The sequence below is a fragment of the Aristolochia californica genome, unplaced genomic scaffold, assembly GCF_029961685.1.
Source record: "Aristolochia californica isolate CCGP_79_NKW_82.1479 unplaced genomic scaffold, dmAriCali1.0.hap1 SCAF_3, whole genome shotgun sequence".
Taxonomy (NCBI): Eukaryota; Viridiplantae; Streptophyta; class Magnoliopsida; order Piperales; family Aristolochiaceae; genus Aristolochia; species Aristolochia californica.
In genome coordinates this window covers 47,808,050-47,826,977 of record NW_027181992.1, presented here as the reverse complement: position 1 = coordinate 47,826,977, position 18,928 = coordinate 47,808,050, and the positions used below count along the sequence as shown (strand labels likewise).

The 18,928-nt window shown below is 38.8% G+C and overlaps 4 protein-coding genes across 4 annotated transcripts; 3 read left to right on the top strand and 1 right to left on the bottom strand.

Moving 5' to 3' along the window:
- The first annotated feature begins 1,520 nt into the window (after window positions 1-1,520).
- LOC137959807 (uncharacterized) lies at window positions 1,521-6,470 on the top strand. Its single transcript, XM_068807168.1, has 17 exons — window positions 1,521-1,921; window positions 2,598-2,695; window positions 2,790-2,909; window positions 3,023-3,112; window positions 3,231-3,346; window positions 3,452-3,551; window positions 3,748-3,819; window positions 3,923-3,970; window positions 4,083-4,160; window positions 4,248-4,367; window positions 4,442-4,547; window positions 4,787-4,950; window positions 5,079-5,213; window positions 5,400-5,530; window positions 5,821-5,883; window positions 6,006-6,084; window positions 6,199-6,470. The coding sequence occupies exons 1-17, from the start codon at window positions 1,657-1,659 to the stop codon at window positions 6,283-6,285; spliced, it is 1,872 nt and encodes a 623-aa protein (XP_068663269.1). The 5' UTR covers window positions 1,521-1,656; the 3' UTR covers window positions 6,286-6,470.
- Window positions 6,471-7,075: 605 nt separating this feature from the next.
- Window positions 7,076-9,239, bottom strand: LOC137959685 (acyl transferase 5-like). The gene is made up of 2 exons (XM_068807016.1): window positions 8,732-9,239; window positions 7,076-7,993 (listed from the first exon to the last, which is right to left on the bottom strand). Exons 1-2 carry the CDS (start codon window positions 9,146-9,148, stop codon window positions 7,076-7,078), a joined length of 1,335 nt encoding a protein of 444 aa, XP_068663117.1. The 5' UTR covers window positions 9,149-9,239.
- Window positions 9,240-10,468: 1,229 nt separating this feature from the next.
- Window positions 10,469-14,604, top strand: LOC137959966 (protein TRIGALACTOSYLDIACYLGLYCEROL 4, chloroplastic-like). Its single transcript, XM_068807403.1, has 5 exons — window positions 10,469-10,939; window positions 11,988-12,234; window positions 12,364-12,718; window positions 13,752-14,092; window positions 14,196-14,604. The coding sequence occupies exons 1-5, from the start codon at window positions 10,671-10,673 to the stop codon at window positions 14,394-14,396; spliced, it is 1,413 nt and encodes a 470-aa protein (XP_068663504.1). The 5' UTR covers window positions 10,469-10,670; the 3' UTR covers window positions 14,397-14,604.
- A 583-nt stretch (window positions 14,605-15,187) lies between these two features.
- LOC137959997 (two-pore potassium channel 5) lies at window positions 15,188-17,756 on the top strand. The gene is made up of 2 exons (XM_068807438.1): window positions 15,188-16,390; window positions 17,357-17,756. Exons 1-2 carry the CDS (start codon window positions 15,378-15,380, stop codon window positions 17,487-17,489), a joined length of 1,146 nt encoding a protein of 381 aa, XP_068663539.1. The 5' UTR covers window positions 15,188-15,377; the 3' UTR covers window positions 17,490-17,756.
- The last annotated feature ends 1,172 nt before the right edge of the window (window positions 17,757-18,928 follow it).

Here is an 18,928-nt window from a genome sequence, read left to right as displayed (position 1 = left end):
AGGAATCTGTTCTAGAGCATATTTGAACACCGCTTTTTGATTTCTTTCTATTGTTTCTTCCCCCCAAAACTGCTATTCCATTAAGAAGAGAGAGTGACAGCAAAGCAGACAAGTAATTAATCTTTCCGGAGGTCAACTGCTATTTGTCTGAACTATAGCTTGTAAATATGAATCTTCGCTCACATATTCTGTTTTGCTGCATTGGAACCAGCCAAAAGCTACCTAATCAAGTATAGTTTAATGGATCACTTCCATTTTTGTTTCAAACGAAGGATGATTTTCCAACCCAGAGGTAGTACAAGCTGTACTCTCCGTTTAATTTATTGATCAAACGGTTGAGCAGTGGCCTTAGAGATTGAAGAAGACTAAAAATTATCTGTAATGTGAATATAAAAATTGTTTTCTGGGTATTTGGAAACATACCTTTCCAACTATTTTGCTGTGGCCAATTTACCGTTATTTTTACAGAAAATTAATTATTTATTAATAAACATATTTTAATTATGATTTTTTTTTTATGAAATGATCTAAAATAACAATTCTTTGGATATTGGGGTTAAAATACTTCTACTTAACAAGCAGTTGACAGCTTCTTATGTTGGGACATTTTTGTTCAAAAATTAAGAAAATAAAATCCTATTAGTGCCTTAATAGGAAATTACATGGAAAATTTTAGATTTTTTTAAAAATTAAATAGAACTATTTTTTAGGGAATTAAATGAAAATTAATAATCGATTTTATACATTACCATACTTATCCAATAAATTTTTAATAAAATAAAATATCAGATACAAAATTGTCATGAATTTTTTTTTTGCGCTAAAAGTATTACAACATCAATTGCCAAATACTTATTTAAAAAATTTTTATATAGTTTTTCGATCCATCTTAGCTGGAAAATCTTGCCTAGAAAATTATATGATTTTCTTATAAAAATTTTTAGCTAGAAAAATATTTTCAAGAAACATGAGACACTAACTAGAAATGTTTTTCCTGGCCTTACAATAATAGTATATTGTTCTTATCCTCTAGGCCATTAGACCATTTATGATCTATGGTGTTTTATATTTAAAGCCAGTGCACATTCTAGATGATCAATCATTGGCAAAAAATAATGATCGATCATATCAAAGCAAGGTTTGTAATCTAGGCTTTGAAGCATGATTATTAAAATTATTTCTTAATAAGTAATACCTAAATATTATAGAACGGTTTTTATTCATATTTGAAGTAATTCATATATAATATATAAAAAATATTAGAAATAGTATTTAAAATTATAAATTACTTCCTTGTTGATTCAAGGATACAAAATTTTTTATTTCAGTTGATATATAATATTTAAATAAACGAAATTTTTATTGATTAAAAATTTTAAATTTTAAGAAAAACACCTGAGTCAAACTCGGAACGAGTTCTACTAGTTGTCCCTGAATCTTTTCCCCCGCTAAAAGCCATCTCAGCTCAACATGTCATTCCCCTTTCAGCCTCCAGAATCTTTGTTGACAGAGATATCCTCAGATTTTATTTTTATTTCTGTTGCTCTTGATTTCTCTCTTCACGTGCTCCCCTTCTTTAGGACCTGGCTTTCACGCTTTACACAGTTTCCTTAACAGATACTATATCGTATTTGAGGAAATCCTGAGCGTGCAAGCATGGATTTATGCGAAGTTATGTGCAGATTTTTATTCACGTCGACCAATTTCAAGAATCACTCTTATCGACTACCTTCTTCTGTGAATTTGGCTGCTTGGAGCTCGGAGAGGAGTCCTGGGATGGTCTGCTGTCGAGCGGTTGAAGCCAAGTCTGTGGGCGAGGAGCCATTTTCCGTTACTTCGTCGAGCAAGTCGGATATTGATTATTTGGGAGAGAGCACCAAAGGAGATTTAAATGTCAAACAGGAGCATTTAGAGGCGTTTGGTATGTCCGAATGGTCTGTTTCCCTGAGTTGTAATTACATTAGAATTTTTCTGAGAATTTTTCTTTTTCCTTGCTTCAATTGGTTTTGCATTTGGCGGTTCTACACGTTTGCTTCTATTGGCCAGATACCTATTTTTCAGCTGCTGGTGCTGAAATGATGGAATTATACTGAACTTGCCCTGTTTGATGTTTGTGTCGGTTGAAACTAGTTTCTCAAGAGTTCACTCGTTTTCTTTCATAAGATTTTTTTTTTTTTTTTTTTTGCAGCTGATTGGAGGCCTTACTTGTTTTTGTTTTGCATGAGACGATTCTCTTTGTTTGCAACAGCTTCAAATAGGAGTTAGATGGAATGTTGTATAAGGGTTAAGAAACAAGAACCATTTTCAAATAATGGCTGAAAATTGGATTCTCGAATAATGCGGCTCTAATACTTCCCAATATAAAACGATGCCAGAACTACTTAACGAATAGTGACTTTTCTTTCAATGTTTTAAACTTGAACATCCCAAACTTATAACATTTGACGTGGAGAGAGAATGATTGTTCCTTTATTTGGTTTTTAATTTGAGGGTATTTGTATGCAAAAGAGAAAAAACCAATTTAAAAATTCGTAGCTGTAACATATGAATTTCACAAGGAAACTTGTACTATGTAATGTTCATTTGTCACCTGGCAGGTATGGATGGTCTGACAACCCTAGAGGGTCCTATAGAAAAGATAGCGAGGATAGAGGCTAAAGAAGCTGAGACATTGCTGGGTCAACTGGGGATTCCTGTACATCTCTGCTTGTATTCATGGCTTTGAGCTGGTGATAGTTCTTTTTACCATTTTTTTGGAGAGGTTTTTTACCATGTTATTTGATATGCAGGCTCCCTTCTCTTCAGGTCAATCACCTCGTGGCATATTTTGCACCAGAACATTGAATCTCAGGTCAATTAGTGCAATTGGTTATGACATGGATTACACCTTAATTCACTATGATGTGATGGTAATTGCTCTAGTTATACCAAATATCTAAAGTGGCATGTTTACTAAGGAGAAATAAAAAAAGTACTGTAAATTCTATGATATTCTATAATTGATGCTGTTCTTCTGTTATAGGCTTGGGAAGGACGAGCTTATGACTATTGTATGGCCAACCTAAATAGCATGGGTTTTCCTGTTGAGGGACTCAGATTTGATCCTGATTTGGTATATTTTTTATAAAATTCGCTGGATGCAATTTGATCCTGAATTGGTATCTTTTTTATAAACTAAGAGAATCTTGAATGGAAAAAAGCATCCTTCTTGTTACTTCTATTACCTGCAGGTAATTAGAGGTCTTATGATGGATAAAGAGAGAGGAAACTTGGTTAAGGCTGATCGTTTTGGTTATGTGAAGAGAGCTATGCATGGAACAAAGATGCTTTCAACCCGAGCTGTAAGGTGTGGATCAGAATTCTTTTTGGATAGTCTGTGCTCTCATTTGATGGGATTTACATGGAATGTTGTACTCTTTCTTGATGGCTTATGATTTTTTATGCTTGGAAGTGAAATCTATGGTCGGGAGCTGGTCGATTTGAGAAATGAGAGCCGCTGGGAGTTTCTTAATACATTTTTCTCTGTTTCGGAAGCTGTTAGCTTCATGCAGGTTGATTTTATTTTATTTTTTTTTTTTTCTGATTTCAAGAACCACCGAATTTGCATTGATTGATAAAACTCACATATTTTGATGCAGTTTTCTTGTTTCCCAAGTAGTCTTTACTAGAGTTGCTGAGTTGGCCATGGGACAACTTGATTTGGCGCTTCTCCTAAACTAATCTGCGATTAGGCTCTTTTATATGCAGTTGGTTGACAAATTGGATGAAGGATTAATACCAGCAGAACTTGGACCACTTGATTATCCTGGGCTTTACAAGGCAACTTTGATACTTTCCTTTCTAAAGATATTATTTACTTCATGCCTCTAGAGAATTCTCATTGTCAGTTCTTCCCTTTTAACTGTTTTTGCATTCCTCTCAGGCAGTTGCAAAAGCACTCTTTACAGCACATGTTGAAGGTCGGCTTAAGGTAATACCCATGTTTTTCTTAAGTTGCCAAATAAACTTCTTTTCTTCTTCTTGATATGCAAACTTTTCTGAAAATATCATGGTTGACTAATATCTGGTCATGGTTCATGCAGAGTGAAATTATGGCTAACCCGGAAAGGTTCGTAGTGCCTGATCCAGAGCTTCCTCTGGCTCTTTTAGATCAAAAGGAGGTATAATACTGTTTTCTCATTCTTATAACATAAAGGCTTTTGCTGATAACTTGTAATCCTTCATGACGCTCTTGTGTACTTTTTCAGGCTGGCAAGAAGTTGCTATTAATCACCAACTCTGACTACCAATATACAAACAAAATGATGCAACATGCTTTCAATAGGTTTTTACCAAATGATATGAGCTGGCGCGATCTTTTTGACATTGTGAGGAAGCAGATCATTTTCGTCACCTATTTAGTATACATTTTTTTTTACTTTCCTGATAATTTATTTTGCAGGTCATAGTCTCTGCAAGGAAGCCAGAGTTCTTCCAAATGTCGCAACCAGTGTACGAGGTTGTCACAAGTGATGGACTTATGCGACCTTGTTTCAAGGCACACTCAGGTAGGTCTTTTTTGTTTGGAGGTCTATCTGAATTCGTGTGGAAGTTAATTGTTTCTAATCCTGTAATATTTGGAGGATCTTGTACATCTTATAAAATGCTTTATAAGCCTTTGAGTGGTGGAACAGCTAGCAAATGTTGCAAAGAATGCAGCTCAATGCTTTGTACTACATCTGGGACTTGATGATGTCAACCTCTTGTTGAGGTTCTTATCTGAGGACTCATATCTCTTGTCATGCAGGGGGTTTATATTCTGGTGGGAGTGCTCAGATGGTAGAAAAGTCATTAAATATTCAGGGAGACGAGATATTATATGTTGGTGATCATATTTATACAGATGTGAGCCAATCAAAAGTTCACTTGCGATGGAGGACAGCTCTAATTTGTCGTGAAATGGAAGAAGAGGTTAGTTTATAAGTCATTATGGCTTTTTCTCTCCTCTCCTCCAATTTGTATTGAACCTAAACTTGGCCCTTTTTTAATTATCTAATACTAATTTATTCTTACAATTTTAAACTCTGGGAAATCTGCAGTTCTGTGCTTTGATTCATGGTCGAACCCATAGAGAAGAACTTGTAGAACTTATTTATCAAAAGGAAATTGTGGGAGATCTTTTTAATCAGCTTCGTCTTGCACTGCAAAGACGAACCAAGGGACGTCCTGCGCAGGTAAATTGTAATTCTCCTTTCTCTTTTTGTTCTATTCTTTTGATAAAAAAAATTTAAGCTTTGAGGTCAAAATCCTTGCTGTTTTTCTCCAGCAAACATTATTTGCTATATTTTTATTTTTTTTACAACTTATAAGGGCAGTGGTATCTGGTTGGGTCCATTTTCTTCATACTCTTCCTTGTGCAGACTCTTGCTGCTACTAACCTGGATGACCAAGAACTGACTGAGAGCATGCAAAAGCTACTAATTGTGATGCAAAGGTTGGACCAGAAAATTGGACCCATGTTAGACGCAGATGGAGAGCTCTTTAACAAGAGGTATACTACTTCTTGATAGTTTTTGAATTCTGTTATATATTTGAAGACGAGAATGCTACCATGTGCTAAAATGATGGTTAGTTGACTAGGTTTGTAACCTTGGTTAATCAAAAGTTAATCTCTTGCTGCAAAAGGTTTCATTCTCTTTATGAGCTCTAATTTGCTTGATTTCAGATAGTTTTCCATATATTACACCCTATATCAAGCTGTTTCCAGATCTATAATCACTTCTGCTGCAGTTGTACATTTACGAACAGCTCCGATCTTACATTGAAAAAACTTTTGATCAGGTGGGGTTATCTCTCACGTGCCGGTCTGTGGGATAAAAGCCATTTGACAAGACAAATTGAAAAGTATGAGCTTCTGCTTGAAGTTATACTACAAAAATACCATTATGGCTACTGGCTAATAAAATCAGAAGTTGATGTTACTCCTTAGTTTCACCTGAACTCTTTTTTTGCTTATGGGTTGGCAGGTATGCTGATATATACACCTCAAGGGTTTCCAATTTTCTGCAGTACACACCTTTCATGTACTTTTGCTCACAGGAACAGGTATGGGTTCTTCAAATGATTTAGCTACTCCTTTCTTGCCTAAATTAGTTCATTGTTTCTCTGTTTCTTATATGTTCTCTTTGCACTTAAGAAGATTGTCGAATGGTATTGCAGACACTCGCGCATGATTCATACGCATACAGCCCACCAAATCTAAACAGGTCTGTGGTTAACGATCTCTACGAACCGGACCCTTCCTAACCTGTGAATTAATCACCAAAATTTAGGATGATACCGATAACTGATGAACATACCAGTGAGGGCTTGAGGAAGTAATTTTGTTTATTATTATAAGCCTCGTCAGGTTTCTTGCCCTAATGTAGTGATTGTAAACCCTTGACCCTGAATTGATGGCATAATGCATGCATCTAGAAGCTTTTTTGCCATGTCATTTTAAGAATTTTATTTATTTATTCAGTTATAATTAAGCATGGTTCCTTGGACTCAGGTCTCATACCGGGAACCCTAGTGTTGACTAGGTTGAGTCAGACGAATTGACAGGGTCCTACTGAGTTCATCCGAGTTAAGCTCCAACGGTTAAAGCTAGATCTGAGTGTAATAGGTTCGGTTACGTCGGTCCCATTGAACCGAATTGTTCACCTTGACATCAAAATTGACTTGGTGAGATGTGGAACCAAACAGACGTAGACAATGCATATGCATTTCGTAACTCTAAATATAGTCTGATCGATTCAATCTGAGGTTTTTTATATAAATTTTAACGCAATTGATCCAATAGCTTGTTCTACCGAAAGTTCGAATTCAAGCCAATCCTAAGACATTTCTGCAATTTCGAACGTCAAAAATCAAAACCAACCAAACAGACGTAGACAATGCATATGCATGTGCGTTGAAGGATAATCTCTGCAACAGAAGAGTGGAAGAGGTGATTTTTGCTTTTAGTTTTCGATCAACAAAATCCCAAGAAAGCGAAAATATCTGCTTATTTTGCAGCAATCAGGAACTGTTCCGAGGACTAAAAATCCCAACCTTAATTCAGTTGCTCTTTCTCATCATGAACAGAGAAAACTGGGTGATCGCCTTTGCGATCAGGTTTCACCAATCCATTACGGAAAGCAGGCAAATGCTCCTCCTGAACGCACCAAGTGATCAGCCGAACGCCCTTCTGTGGCGTCGGCGGAGAAGCCACTACGCAGCCGGGGACGACGTTCGTGTACTGTATCGGCATCACGTACGCCGGCAGCCCCCACCCATAGTCGATGGCGCCGAAACCTAGTCGCGCCCACTCGGTGACGAACAGCGTCACGTAGGAAAGAGGCGGGAGGAAGGGGTCCACGCTGCTGCTCGTGGCGTCTTTTCTGGCCACCCATTTCGCGAATTCGTCAGGCAACCTCGACTTGGCTTCCTTTATGAGCTTCACTACGTCGGCGAGTGATCCCTCTGTGATCTTCCCCGCGGGGGCCTCGACGTTCACGGGGAAGAAGCAGTTGCCGTAGAAGCCCTTGGGGAGTGGCGGGTGCACTTGGGGACGTACGTTGGCGAAGAAAACGAGTAGGACTTCCGCGTCCTTGCCAACGTCCATGGAGATGGCCTCTGTACGAGATTTCCATATATTGGCTGTCAAGACTTCGAAGGTGGAGCAGGTTTCGCCGGTCTGCCGGTGGAATTCTTGCTTCAGCTCGTCGATGCGTTGGGGAAGCACGTCGACGGTGGCCTGCTCCAGGCGTTGATCTGGGAATGGAAGCGGCGGCAGCGGCGGCGCTGTAATAGAGAGCATTCTCGTCTGCGGGAGGGCTTCTCTTCCCCATGCTGGCTCAATGGATGGACGGTCTAGGCCTCTGGAGAACTCTGCCACTGCACCCAGAAACTGTGCTGCGCCTAAACCATCGCAGATAACATGAGAGAATTCGAGACCGATCACGTAGCCATTGCAGGCGAAGCTTGTCACCTGACGAAGAAGAGAAAAGCATGAGAGCTGCTATAGATGAAGAAACTAATACATCGACTGCTCAACTACAACTACTTGGTTTTCATGGTGGAAACTCCACCTCTGAAACTGTACACACTACACGCAAATCCAATTCCGGTTCTGTAAATTCATTTGGACGCAAAGCCTCATTCATGGTTGGTGATCTGGAATGGCAGCAGACGATTCAGACATGAATGGATTTTTCCAGAAGAATGAAAAGGAATGATTATCTGAAATGGAAGACAGAGAAAGGGTGATACAGACAGAGGGGACTTTCTCTGCTGCTTGACTAAGGGCAGAAATGGGTGGGTCAAAAACTCCATCATCAACAAAAAAAATTCCTCTGCAATATCTCCTGCCATTAGAGGAGACCCAGAGAAAACGGACCCACACGCTTCTACTCTTACTGTGAACCTGCTCTACCCATATCTGCCAAAGCTACAGAAGTGGAACCTCCACTACTGGAAAGAGGAGCTTGCCACTCTACTTTGCCTTCCTCTATCATTTCCTAAATTCCAGATTCAGTACTAAAGAAGATGATATTCTCTCTATCTGCTCATTGAAATCTTTCCATACAAAATCATGATCAAGTATTTTCGGAGTGCATGATTTATCTAAAACAATAGAAAGACAAGAAGTAATGTATATATGACACCTAAACTAGACAATGAAACAGTTTTTTATTAGGGCGGGTGAGAAGAACAGTTTTTGACTTACCTGCATCAGCACAAGGGGATCAAACCCATCTTTCTCCATGGGAGGATGAGGAAGAAGCTCAAAGAGCAGGGTCCTTTCACAGTTGCCATCAATGAGATCAGCAGCCTCAAGGCTGCATTCCACAGAGGCTTCAACTAACCATATCCCTTCTCTAGTGCATTCCACTAGGACCTCACCTGGGCCAGACTCCCTCAGCCGCCCTGCCAGAGGGTAATAGTACACCAGTGCCTTGGCGATGGCTGCTCTAATCACCTCTGCAGCATTCTCTCCATGCCGGAAAAAATGGAGGGTCTGGACTTTCCGACGAAGCCCCGGAAGCTGATCAATGACGGATAGACTGAGCTCGCCAGGAGGCGTTGGTTGGGCCGGAGACACCATGGCTCCGGCCGATTTCACCACAGAAAAATTCAGGCTCATGGTAGAAGGGTGATGCAACAGCAAAATGGAGGAACTCGAGCAGGAGAGGTAGTTGTATCTTATATATAGAAAGGAAGAGAGGCTTGGGGAACTCTTCTTTGTTGCTTACTCAACCCAGCTGTCTTTCAAGCCTCCTTTGCTCTATAAAACCATTGTTAGACTTAGCTTACAAGATAGGGCCTGAGTCTGAGTCTGAGTCTGAGACTGTGGTGTGAAGAGTTAGTCAAGATATATATATATATTTCCCAAAATAGGTAGGTAGCTCGTTTTTTAAACGAATGCTTTTGCAACCGATGGGAAATGGGACCATTACTTTGCATCAACTGCTTGCACTTTGTAAGCTTCGTATAGCTGGGAGCAACTTGTAAATGGAGAAAAGAGAGGAAAAATAAACCCATTTCCTCTTCTTTTCAGCTACTATTCAGCTTCTTTCACTTTTATCATGTATTGTATCAAGATTCTTAACATTCAATATTTATTCTATAGAGGGCTGATCACAGTTCGATTATGATCAATGGCTATCTCAGTCGTCCGATCATGATTCTTAACATTCAATATTTATTCTATAGAGGGTTGATCGAAAAATCATCTTGTGCAAGATATGTGAAACACTATCTCAGCAATTCGATCATGATCAATGGCTATCTCAGTCATCCGATCATGATTGGACGACTGAGACAGTTGTTGTGCACCAAATGATTTTTTGTATTAGATCAACCGTGTTATTCCATATGGTTGTATAAAACAACAAAAATTGTTAAAAAAATAAATATAGTACATTCTTGAACCATAAAAATGTAAATATTATATATATATATATATATATATATATATATATATATATATAGCGAGAGAGAGAGAGAGAGAGAGAGAGAGGCGTGATATGGTATGAAACCCAGTTTGGTGCAAAAAATACGAAACGACTGTTTTGGTATTCCGATCTTGATCAACGGTGGAGGTTCGCCTCTCGTTCCCCATTCTTTCCCTCTTTTCGCCTAATCTCTCTATATAAAAGTTATCTTTAACCCCTCATTATTTAAAAAGTTAAATTATACAATTATATATAAGAAAATTTTAATTAATTTGCAACAAAGTTATTAGCAATGAAGAAAACTAGAGTGTTTTTTATTTTTATAAAAAAAATTAATTTTAAAAATAATATAATGACATTCTTATAAATATAATTAAATGGCATTAGTATACATAGCATATTTTTTCAAAATAAAAAAGTTAGGTTAGACACATTTACAGCCGACCAGGCCGGGTGGGCTACACATCCTGTTTCCTGGTAAGCCAAGCCGATTTTGCATTTCGCCAAGACCCCGAAGACTCTTGTCACTCTAGAGTCGAATGTAGAAAGCGTGTCCAAACCACTGCTGGTGTCAGAAATTGCTATCCAGGAAGGAGAAAGAGCGAAGAAGATGAAGTTGCAGATTGGAGTATACTCGCATTAGAGCGCGAAATTTGTAATACTGTCTTCAACGTTTCAAAAGGGGTTCAGGAAGGAGTGGCCAAGAGCAAAATGAAGAAGCTGAGATGGGCAATGGATGGCTTCTGGGATCTAGACATGGCCACGGCCATGACCATTGAGGGGACAGCTCGAGCAGCACCGGAAGACCCTATCCCCTTGGGCTTATCGAGAGGCGCCATGCTTTCGAGGCCGAAACAGCTTGACTTCATGCACCGCTTCATGTCCATGTTTTTCGTGCCTTCTTATGCCGGCGACCCTCTTGAAGGTGGTGATGGGTTTTCGCTACAACGAGCAATTTCCATACCTTTTGGAGAAAATTGGTAAGCTGAGGGGATATGGGAGGATAAAATGTTATGTTTTTGTTGACGCAAAAGTTTGTTCTTTTCCCCTAATCCTGTAGCGAGATTGATGATTAGCCTACCACAAATTTTCTATCTTCTTATGGTCCTCATTGGTAGTAAGAACCGACTGGATGCGAATTTGTGTAAAATTGAGGAATTGGCGTGATAATTTCAGCAACTTAACTTGGTTGAATTGGAAAAGGAATGGCTTCTAGGAAGATTTTGTTGTTATTTTGTTTTTTGCTTAGTGAAAGCCTTTCATTAAGATTTTTGCCATTGAATATTGTGCTTCCATGTAGTCATTCGGTTCTTTGGAATGCCTCTTGATTTCTGATAGCTGCTAGGGAAAGATAACATTCTCTAACAATTAAAAGATAAAAGAAAATTCGTTAAAGAAGTATATTAAAGCAAAAGAAAAATATAACAATCCTATTCCTTAAGTGCATTTATCTCAACCGGACCGGTTAAGTCAAGCAGGGGGCCTACAGTTGTAACTTAATGGCAAGGAACCCTGTTCCAGACCTTGAGGTGCGGGTAGGTCTGACTCCCAGCTTATCTGTAAAGATAAATCATCGTTGCCATCATTAACAAATAAATAAATGAATGAAACTGATATGGCTGTTCATTTCATGGTTTCTAGTAGTATATGCTTGATTTTCCACCTTCTAAAACGATTTTACTAGACATAGGGAAAACCCCATTTTATGCTGAAATCATGGGTGGAAGATGGAATATTTAGGACTCAGCTATTGCAGAATCAATATGGGGAAAACTGGTGGCTGTTAATCTCTAACCACCATCATCATTAAATTCTGTATTTGAAAATGTTACTTATATTGCTATTTCCACTATTATTATGTAAAATTGTTTATAGTTCTTTGTTATTATTCCCTTGAGTCACCTTATTACTTCACTGAGAAGTTGCAGAGAACTTTGCTCTTTCCTTGACTTGATAAGACCTGGAAAGGTTGTTATACTTTTTTGTATCATTGTCTATTGCTGACTCTTGTAGTTTAAAGCCATGCAGGTTTTCTGTTCTACTTGGGCAGGTCCATCTACAGAAACTAATATCTTCCATGAAGAAGGACGCTTCAGAAATACCACTGGAATCTTCATGGTTAAAAAAAACTATGGGATGTTTATGTGATAGATCTCATTATGCTCTTGGTCTCTGCTCCGAGTGTCTGGTCACACCAGATTTTTCTCTGCTCATTGGCTCTGAAACACATGGTGGTAGAGGAGGCCTCCGAAACAAAGCAATTCTTCATCACAGGGCAAGTCTTTGTGTTCATAAGTACAACTAAACATGCTCATTTCATATTTAGTGTTGAAGTTTTTCAGTTTGTAGTTTTGCTAGAGTTTTATCTTAATGCATCCTCATAAAGTTATCATACTGAATGCAGCTTCCAGAACACAACTTGACTTTAGAAGCAGTGTCTCCCGGTCTTTTTGTTGACAACAATGGCAATTACTGGGATGTTCCATTGTCATTGGCTATTGATCTTGCTTCTGTTGCTCCAATTTGTGGCTTCAGTCACCATTTATGTGTACAACATAACTATGGGACTCCAAAACAATTTGGTGGTGACCAGAGCATTGGAGATTCACCTGCAACACTGCAGCCGGGGTTCTCTGTAAAATCTGCTTTTTCATTTCAGAAGGATGCTACGATTTGGAAAAATGGAGGGAAGTTAAGAATGGTCCAACCATTTGATGTATTTCTGTCAGAACCTCATATTTCAATGTCTGGGGTCATCGGTAAATTCCTGTTCAAATAATTTTTTCTTCAGGCTCTTAATGATTTCTTTTTTATAATAATGAGAAAGGGGATCCCAATAAGAACTTGACTTACATAGATCACTTTTCTGTCTAGAAAAGATGAGAGCTACTTGTTGCATCTTGTTCATTTTGATACTTTTCATCTCTCGATGTTTAGGAGCTCATTTGTATGCACTATTATTATTATAACTAGTTAATAGATATATATATATATAAGAAAATATGGTCTTAGTTTGGATTCCAAAGAAATTTATCATTATAGGGTCACTCCTATTTTTTTTTTTTTTTTTTTTGAAAGACAGGGTCACTCCTATTAAATTGTGCAAAGCCCACTTTGGGCTTCCTGTGGAAGAGAAACCATTTGCAAAATTAATAAGCCCTTTCTTACTTTTCTGCTACTTATTGATGCTATGGTGAATTGTTGAAATCACCTGCTGATTTCTTAATTGATGATTTTGTAGTAATTTCTTCTGAATGGTAGGAATTTCATATTGCTTAAATTCTTTAGAGAACATTGAAGGTGCAAAATTCTTGTTATATGAGAGTTTTCCGGACCAATTTTCCTACTTTCTTCTTGAAACTCAGTAATGATTTAACTTTGCATAATGAGGTCGTGCAAGTAGCAGCAATCTAGAGCAGTCACCTGAACAAGTGATCTACTTAAACCTCATTCCATGGTTTAAACTTCAGAAACAACATGTTCTTACTGCTGGTGGACATGTACTAGCTAGCAGCAAGTAATATATTATGAACATCTGTTATGTATAGACAGCAATTACTTGTGTGGGTGCTCTGAAAATCTTCCATCTTGTAAAGACAGCAATACTTATCTGGGTATTCCAACGTTTTAGATCAGCTCTTAGCTTAAATCTATCTTTTTGTTGTGCCTTGAATAAGTTCCTCTTGAAATAATTGCCCAAATTTGAAGTTATAATGGAATACTTCTGATGAGACTCTTGGCACTGCTTCTCCTTTGGTTCAGTTCACTGAAAACAATCTTTTCTACTTGCAGGTGCTGTTGTCAATGCTTGCTTTGGGGAGAAGACAGAAAGACCATCTGCAACAGCAGCTCAATCTCTTGGGTTCAGGAACTACATTCTACATGCCGAGAGTAGCGATTCTTCTCTGACAACAGACTTCTTTGGATCTGTTTCCTGCACAGCTCAATATGGAAACTTCCAAAGACTTTTCTTTGATCTGACGAGATTAAACACCCGTCTAGATTTTCCTTCCGGTTCCATGTTTTTAAGCAGCACTGCGCATCTGGCTCGCAGTGTTTACAATTCCCAGCAGCCCAATCCAGAAGCAGTTTGTTTAGTTTGTCCACAGGCCTTAGTTTCTTTCCAACAACAGGTACTTCGTTTCAGTTCTGTTGCTCTTATCCATTGTTTTAAGATTCATAGAAGCTGATCTGCTGACATTTCTTTCTGATGAAATAAATAATAATAATAAACAGATTGCTGGACCATTCAGCTTTCGAATCGATTCCCACATTGGGCTTGAAGTGACCAGTGAAGGAGATTACTTTGCTCGAGTGCATAATTCTGTTTTCGCTGTCGAGTACGCGTTGAAGGTTCTTGGTTCAGCCAAAGCTGTAGCTTGGTATTCTCCAAAACATAGAGAAGCCATGGTAGAGTTAAGATTCTTTGAAAGCTAGCCCTGTCTTCCGTTTCAAAACATCTCCCCCCCACAACTGAGTGAAACCCATAAGTCTCAATTCAATCTTATTCCCAGTTTGTACTTGTAGCAGCTCTTTCAGCCTTTAATTATGAGCAATTTCAGCTTTACATGTATTTGAATGACCCCTTCTCATCAAGAGAATATACTAATCTTATTTCGGTATGTTCTTGTATGGAATGAACTAATTAGCCGATCGTATCGGATTTTAATGATAGTCATGTAACACGATACATGTCGTGTGAATCGTATCAGTACCGTAACTGTATAGTTTTGGCCCGGGTTGCTGTATACGTCTCGGATCTTGAAGGTATCCGGAACGTATCGGAAATCGACAGCTCTGTTTTGTTTTTACTGTGTCAGGCTTATAATTGCACGAGCGTGACGTGTTTGCCAACTGAGCAAGCTGCGACGGAACAAACAAAAGCATACGAAAGAATATTCTGCGCCACGTCAGATTTCTGATCTTTTCTTTTTGAATTATTATTAATTTATTATGAAAAAGTACACTTGCCAGTCGCTTTCCTACACGTGTCGTGCATCCATTCATTCATTTTATTTCATTCTACTGCTTATCGTCTTCCAAATGTCAAGAATACATTGGCTTACCTGTCAAGTGGAAATTGATCTACAAAATTAGGAACGTCGATAGACTGAAGGGGCCCCATCAACGAGCTTTCGTTAGCTCGTGTGTCACGTGCTAACGATAATGAGAAAACAGAAAAATCAAGCTGAATGGCTGTTGAAACTTTGTTGCACGGAAGAGTGATGCCAGATTGCCTTCCTCGAAGATTTGAAGCCGCCTCGAGTCTCCTTCTTCGGGCCCTCCAGGACCCAGGAGGCAGAGGAGCTGAAGTATTCAGATTCTGGATTTTCTGCATCTTTTTGTAGTTTTTGAATCTCTCTTTGCTGAAATTTTCAGTAAATTTGTGCTCTCTTATATATACAACTGCCTGGATGAATGGAAGGAGAGTGCTCCGTCTCGCCGTCGTCAAATAGCCCCCTTTTGGATGAAATTCTTTTCTTCTCTGCTAAAAATGGCTTTATCTCTGGAGAAATCCAAGACCCATTGCCGGAGATTGTTCCTCAAGGCTCTCAGCCACCGCGGGATCATTTTACGCCTTCGTCTACTACCAAGAATAACCACAGAAAGGGTTCGCTTCACCGTTCCAGAACTGCTCCAGCTATGGCCGTTATGCCAGACCTTCAGGCTCAATCCCAGGTGTCCAAGTCCAAACCGAAACCTGAAGGCAGCTCTGTCATTAAGCAGGCGATGGGGCTTCTCTTGATCTATCTCTCGTTTGGCGTTGTTTTCTATTCATTTAACCGGGAGAATTTCTCTGGGATAGAGACCCACCCGGCTGTGGACGCTCTCTACTTCTGTATAGTCACCATGTGCACAATCGGGTATGGAGATATTGCGCCTTTGTCCCCCACCACTAAAGTATTTGCTTGCGTTTTTGTGCTCTTTGGTTTCGGATTTCTGGATATCCTCTTGAGTGGTGTTGTGAACTATGTATTGGATTTGCAAGAAAATTTGATTTTGAACAGTACTATGATGGGAAAGACGAACCGAAATTCTGCGAAGAATTACATTGTGGACACCCAGAAGGGTCGAATGAGGATTCGAATGAAGGTGGGTTTGGCTCTTGCTGTGGTGGTTACCTGTGTTGGGACGGGGACTTTGGTGCTTTACTTCATGGAGGATTTGGACTGGGTTGATTCTCTTTATTTGTCAGTCATGTCAGTTACAACGGTTGGGTATGGGGACCAGGCCTTTGAAACTTTGGCAGGGCGGCTCTTTGCTTCAGTTTGGCTGTTGGTGTCAACACTTGGGGTTGCTCGAGCATTTCTCTACTTGGCTGAAGCAAGGATAGACAAGAGACACAGGAGAATTGCAAAGTGGGTTTTGCATAGAAATATGACTGTGGAGGATTTGTTTGCTGCCGATATTAACCATACTGGGTTCATAAGGTCTGTCTTCTTAACTATAGGTCATTTAAGTTCTAGTAATTGGTTGCATTTGTCAATGTTATACTGTGTGCTTACTGGCCTATTTCATGGGAATTCCTTGTGTGCTTTTGTGAATGTAAGGCCATGGCTCCCTTAATCACCTATTCATCTTTGAACTAAAATAAATTGATCAAACTCAAATATGGAATGACTGAGGTGGGGCTCTGGCTAGATGGATTTGAATTATTAAAATCATGCTTTTCTCATTCAAGTCTTATTAGTGTTGATTTTGTGATGCAATGTTGTTCATACCCTTTTCTACTCTGGTCATACCGGTGCTTAGTTTCTAGTCTCAGATAAGGTGATTCTGGTCACCGATCCTTTTGCCTCAACTTTCAAGTGAAATACTGAACAGTGTGACACTCCATTTGGTGGTAAATACTGTTAAATATTCTTATATTGATCCAGGATTTAAGAGATCTTGTGCTTATTACTTGGGAAGTGGGCTCTCAACTTTGGCAAGCCCTTTCGGGACAAAATGGACACAACTTTAACATAATATTATATTTCAAAAAACAAAACTCTGATATAATATTAAAGCAGGTCTGTATATATGTGGACCTCTACCCAGAAATTGTTGGAATCATAAATAAGGCTGACAAGTGATGGAAGGTATTAAGAATTGTCTCCTATTGATACAAAAATGAGAACAATCGTGTACTTATTACTTGAAAAAGGGCTTCCTAACTTAATCTAGGCATTTTGGGATGGACATAAACCCACTTTAACAGATATAGTAGCAAGTTTATCATAATAGATGTGAATTTTTTTATGTTAGTGAAAGACATTTAACAAGTATCCTGCAAGATGTCACAAGAAAGAAGTCATTCTCAAGCAAACCATTCATATACATACCTTTGTTTCTATTTCTTTGTTGATTTTGTTAATCCTGTTGAAGTCTCCTTATTCTTCTTGATGTGTGGTCAGCAAATCAGAATATGTACTGTACAAGCTCAAAGAAATGGGGAAGATTAGAGAGAAGGATATGCTGCTTATATGCAATCAATTCAACAAACTGGATCACAACAATTCAGGGAAGATCAAATTCCAATTCTCGTAGATCATCAAAGTCTTGATATAACTGGAGAAGGGAAGGTTGTCTCCTGAAACAGGAGGCGCAGTATTTGTTCGAGGACAGATAAGAGCTCACAGACTTCTCCCTCCTGCTGTACATTGATGTAAGTCATGTTGGATTAGAGGTGAATTGTAGATGATCATTTTTTTCTAGAAATGTTGACAAATGTATGATATTTCTACCTTGTATAAATATAGCATAGAGGAACAGAAGAAAACAGCTCTTCATTCTTGCTTTGCTATTAGCTTCACATCTATGGAATTGTCATATTTAGAATCATACCTTGCAGAAGTGAAACACACAACAAAATCCAGTATGGTATTAGTCACCTCGAACTTCATAACTAAATCATAGAATTACCAAAAATAGGAAAAATATCCTTGATTTGGATAGTCTCATAGAAATGCAATAATCTGTAAACAGTAGACACCAACTGGTAGACATGTTGGGGTGAATCAGCCCATTGTTATCTGGTGAATAAGTTAGACTGGAAGTGCCTGAGTTAAATTGAGTGACAATGATTCTCCCAGACTGTAAGTGGTTAAACAGGTAAAGTTCCAAATGGATTAAACAAGACACAGAAGTTTGTTTTTTTGACGTCCTATTGGCCATCTGACTAACCCTAATTCTAGTTTATGAAGTGACAAATCTGAAGCTTTTTGCCTTAATTAGATGTCTCATCTCTTTATCTACTTTTCTTAAAGATGCTTGTATTTTAACATCAAGAGAGAGAGAGAGAGAAACCAAACCAGTACATGCAAAAAGCCCTGCTACGATTACTCTAGTATGATGTTTTCTACTGCAGGGTTCGGCGAGATTTGGCTGTACTTAGGGCGGTTGATGTAAATGATGGATACCGACATTTTGACAGGCCTTGTGTCTCCTTCCAATGTCAAAGGAATCCATCTCCATTAACACACACGGGGGACTATGGTCCATTCCTATTTTTTAATGTTTCAACGATTAAATGTTTGTTCCTCTGTCAGCAATCCATGCCATGTTGCTTAAAGCAAAGGAATCGTCGTCAATTAATCATTCTGCTTTCCTCGGTCCTACCCAATCGTCTGGTATTTGATGGAGACAATTCTCTCTCCTGTTGGTAGTACTTTGCACCAGCAGTCCTCTGTTCTGTCTGCCATTAATTTACTTTCATGGTGAATCGTAGAAGCAGTTCGCAGATCTCCCGCCTTTGATTTGGTGTCTTGATGACCCATGAAAGCAGAGTACCGACAATTTTGCCATTGATTTTCTTTACTGTGTGGGCAGTTCACGCTACACCTCCCTGTTTATTTTCCATTTTCCAGTTTACAGCACGGCTGCCAAGGTAGAAGGCAGATTTGTTCATATAAGAACGAAAGAAAGTACAGAATAAGATTCTTAATCTGAAAGCATACCATGTGAAAGCGGCTACGCATGAACTCTCG

What these genes read in the sequence shown, in the direction of transcription:
- LOC137959966 (XM_068807403.1), top strand. Translation starts at nt 10,671, where the DNA reads ATGAAGAAGCTGAGATGGGCAATGGATGGCTTCTGGGATCTAGACATG. An exon ending in ATACCTTTTGGAGAAAATTG is followed by an intron (nt 10,940 to 11,987) that starts GTAAGCTGAGGG and finishes AAAGCCATGCAG; the next exon opens with GTTTTCTGTTCTACTTGGGC. An exon ending in AAGCAATTCTTCATCACAGG is followed by an intron (nt 12,235 to 12,363) that starts GCAAGTCTTTGT and finishes TACTGAATGCAG; the next exon opens with CTTCCAGAACACAACTTGAC.
- LOC137959807 (XM_068807168.1), top strand. Translation starts at nt 1,657, where the DNA reads ATGGATTTATGCGAAGTTATGTGCAGATTTTTATTCACGTCGACCAAT. An exon ending in TCAGATTTGATCCTGATTTG is followed by an intron (nt 3,113 to 3,230) that starts GTATATTTTTTA and finishes TATTACCTGCAG; the next exon opens with GTAATTAGAGGTCTTATGAT. An exon ending in CTCTTTTAGATCAAAAGGAG is followed by an intron (nt 4,161 to 4,247) that starts GTATAATACTGT and finishes GTACTTTTTCAG; the next exon opens with GCTGGCAAGAAGTTGCTATT.
- LOC137959997 (XM_068807438.1), top strand. Translation starts at nt 15,378, where the DNA reads ATGGAAGGAGAGTGCTCCGTCTCGCCGTCGTCAAATAGCCCCCTTTTG. An exon ending in AACCATACTGGGTTCATAAG is followed by an intron (nt 16,391 to 17,356) that starts GTCTGTCTTCTT and finishes ATGTGTGGTCAG; the next exon opens with CAAATCAGAATATGTACTGT.
- LOC137959685 (XM_068807016.1), bottom strand. Translation starts at nt 9,148, where the DNA reads ATGAGCCTGAATTTTTCTGTGGTGAAATCGGCCGGAGCCATGGTGTCT. An exon ending in ATCCCCTTGTGCTGATGCAG is followed by an intron (nt 7,994 to 8,731) that starts GTAAGTCAAAAA and finishes CTTCTTCGTCAG; the next exon opens with GTGACAAGCTTCGCCTGCAA.